The 1,787-nt window shown below is 35.2% G+C and overlaps 1 protein-coding gene across 1 annotated transcript; it reads right to left on the bottom strand.

Moving 5' to 3' along the window:
- Positions 1 to 451: 451 nt before the first annotated feature.
- LOC124927518 lies at positions 452 to 1,781 on the bottom strand. Its single transcript, XM_047467946.1, has 2 exons — positions 1,616 to 1,781; positions 452 to 1,550 (listed from the first exon to the last, which is right to left on the bottom strand). The coding sequence occupies exons 1-2, from the start codon at positions 1,716 to 1,718 to the stop codon at positions 679 to 681; spliced, it is 975 nt and encodes a 324-aa protein (XP_047323902.1). The 5' UTR covers positions 1,719 to 1,781; the 3' UTR covers positions 452 to 678.
- Positions 1,782 to 1,787: the final 6 nt, after the last annotated feature.

Genomic DNA, 1,787 nt, shown 5'->3' with positions numbered 1-1,787 from the left:
AAGGGAGACCCAATCGCCTAAGTAGGCTCAACCTAAGGAATATTCTAGTTAAGGAAGAAATATTCTAATTTAAGAAGTGATATTTTAGCCAGTTAAGGAAATGATATTCTAATTTAAGAAAGAATATTCTAGTTGAAGAAAAGATATTCTAGATTAAGAAGGGATATCTTAAATTAGTGTAATTAATTTATAATTAGAAGACAATCCCTAAATTAGTATGTCATAAGTCTTATAAATTGCTTTAGAGTATTACATCAAGTATTCATATAATACTATTCTTATTCTCAAATTTTTATCTCTCTAAGTGTTCTTTTTGCATTGTTTAAAAAATTTATTAGCTAAAATTTGAGTCGATCTAACTTAACGCCACATATGTCGAGTTACATTTTGTGACAATTAGCTACAATTTAACATGGGATATAGCGTACAATATCCTTCACTTGGATTAAGATAGTCATCTAATATTTGTAATTAAAAACTTTATACATCTTATCTAACCAGATCAACCCAAACTAAAAAAAATGAAATGATACGAATCACAAATAGGAGATTTACCAAATCTAAATAGAAAGAAATGATACAAATTTTACACAACCCACAATTTGTTTTCTTTTTTCCTATTTAAAATCTCCAAGTAATTTAACCCAGTCCCAGAATATTCAAACTAATTAAAGAAGATCAAGAGGAGGGCAAGGACGAGTTAATGACACTAAGAACGTGTTCATGGAGGTCAAAATCATTTGGTCTTCGTTTATACAAGGCACATTCTGTGTGAGAGCTATATTCGCAGTCGGCACAATAATAGACCCAAGAAAACCCATTCCTCGTTTTCTCGCAAGCATCGCAGATGAATTCGGTCTCATCCTCTTGCGCAATAACGTTCGTTAGCGCCAGAGTATGCACATGACAATCATTAGTCACATTCCTAGGCATCATCGCGCAAGTGAAATCAGCCACGAAATCACATGATTCACAAACAAAATGAGTAGCTTCTGAATCAAACCCACATACGTTGCACAAAACCGGATATCTTGGGTTTGTTTTCCAGAGATGAAGAGGGTGATCATGAACCTGGCTATTCAAATTGGTCGGAATAAAAGCACACATGGCATGGATGTTGACATAACATAATTTGCAACTGTATACGAAGGTGTCGGAAAAGAGACGATCTTGGCAAGCGATACATAAATCGATATTATTTGGTGCGCTTTTGAGAAGGGAAAGGGGATGCTTGGGGTGAAGTGGGTGTCGGATTTGGGTTGGAAGATTGCCGCACCATTTATGGAGACCGTTGAAGTAACATTTGTTAACGCTGCAAGTGTAGGCAATGGAGACCTTCATTTTTTCAAAGCATCCGTAACATGATTTTTCTCTATCATGCTTATTGTAACTGAGGATTAGAGGATGTTCATGACTGAAATGATTAATTTCCATTTCCAATGCATCTTCAGTTGGTATTTCAATCAAGTTCAAGCGGTTCCTCCACATGGTAGTATCCTCCTCGACAGGACGACCCCATTTAGAAATACTAGTTTCTTCTGGTTCTATATCTGAAATGTTTGAAAACAAAAGTTAGTAAAAGAAATTTGTTTCCTTTATGCATATCTAATCATACCATTATGATGATTCGATTTTGTTTCCTTTTTCGCTTCGGCCGATTTGTAGCATAATTTGATATGAGGATCTGGAACAGATGTCAAGCAACCCAAATGAGCCATATATTGGCATTCAATCTCAGCACAGAAATAGACAAATCCTTTAGGATTCACAGATCCTTCACAGACAAT

Source organism: Impatiens glandulifera, chromosome 2 (assembly GCF_907164915.1).
Source record: "Impatiens glandulifera chromosome 2, dImpGla2.1, whole genome shotgun sequence".
NCBI classification, from domain to species: domain Eukaryota; kingdom Viridiplantae; phylum Streptophyta; class Magnoliopsida; order Ericales; family Balsaminaceae; genus Impatiens; species Impatiens glandulifera.
Note: the sequence above shows the minus strand (reverse complement) of the source record. Positions and strands in the feature narration are given on the sequence as shown.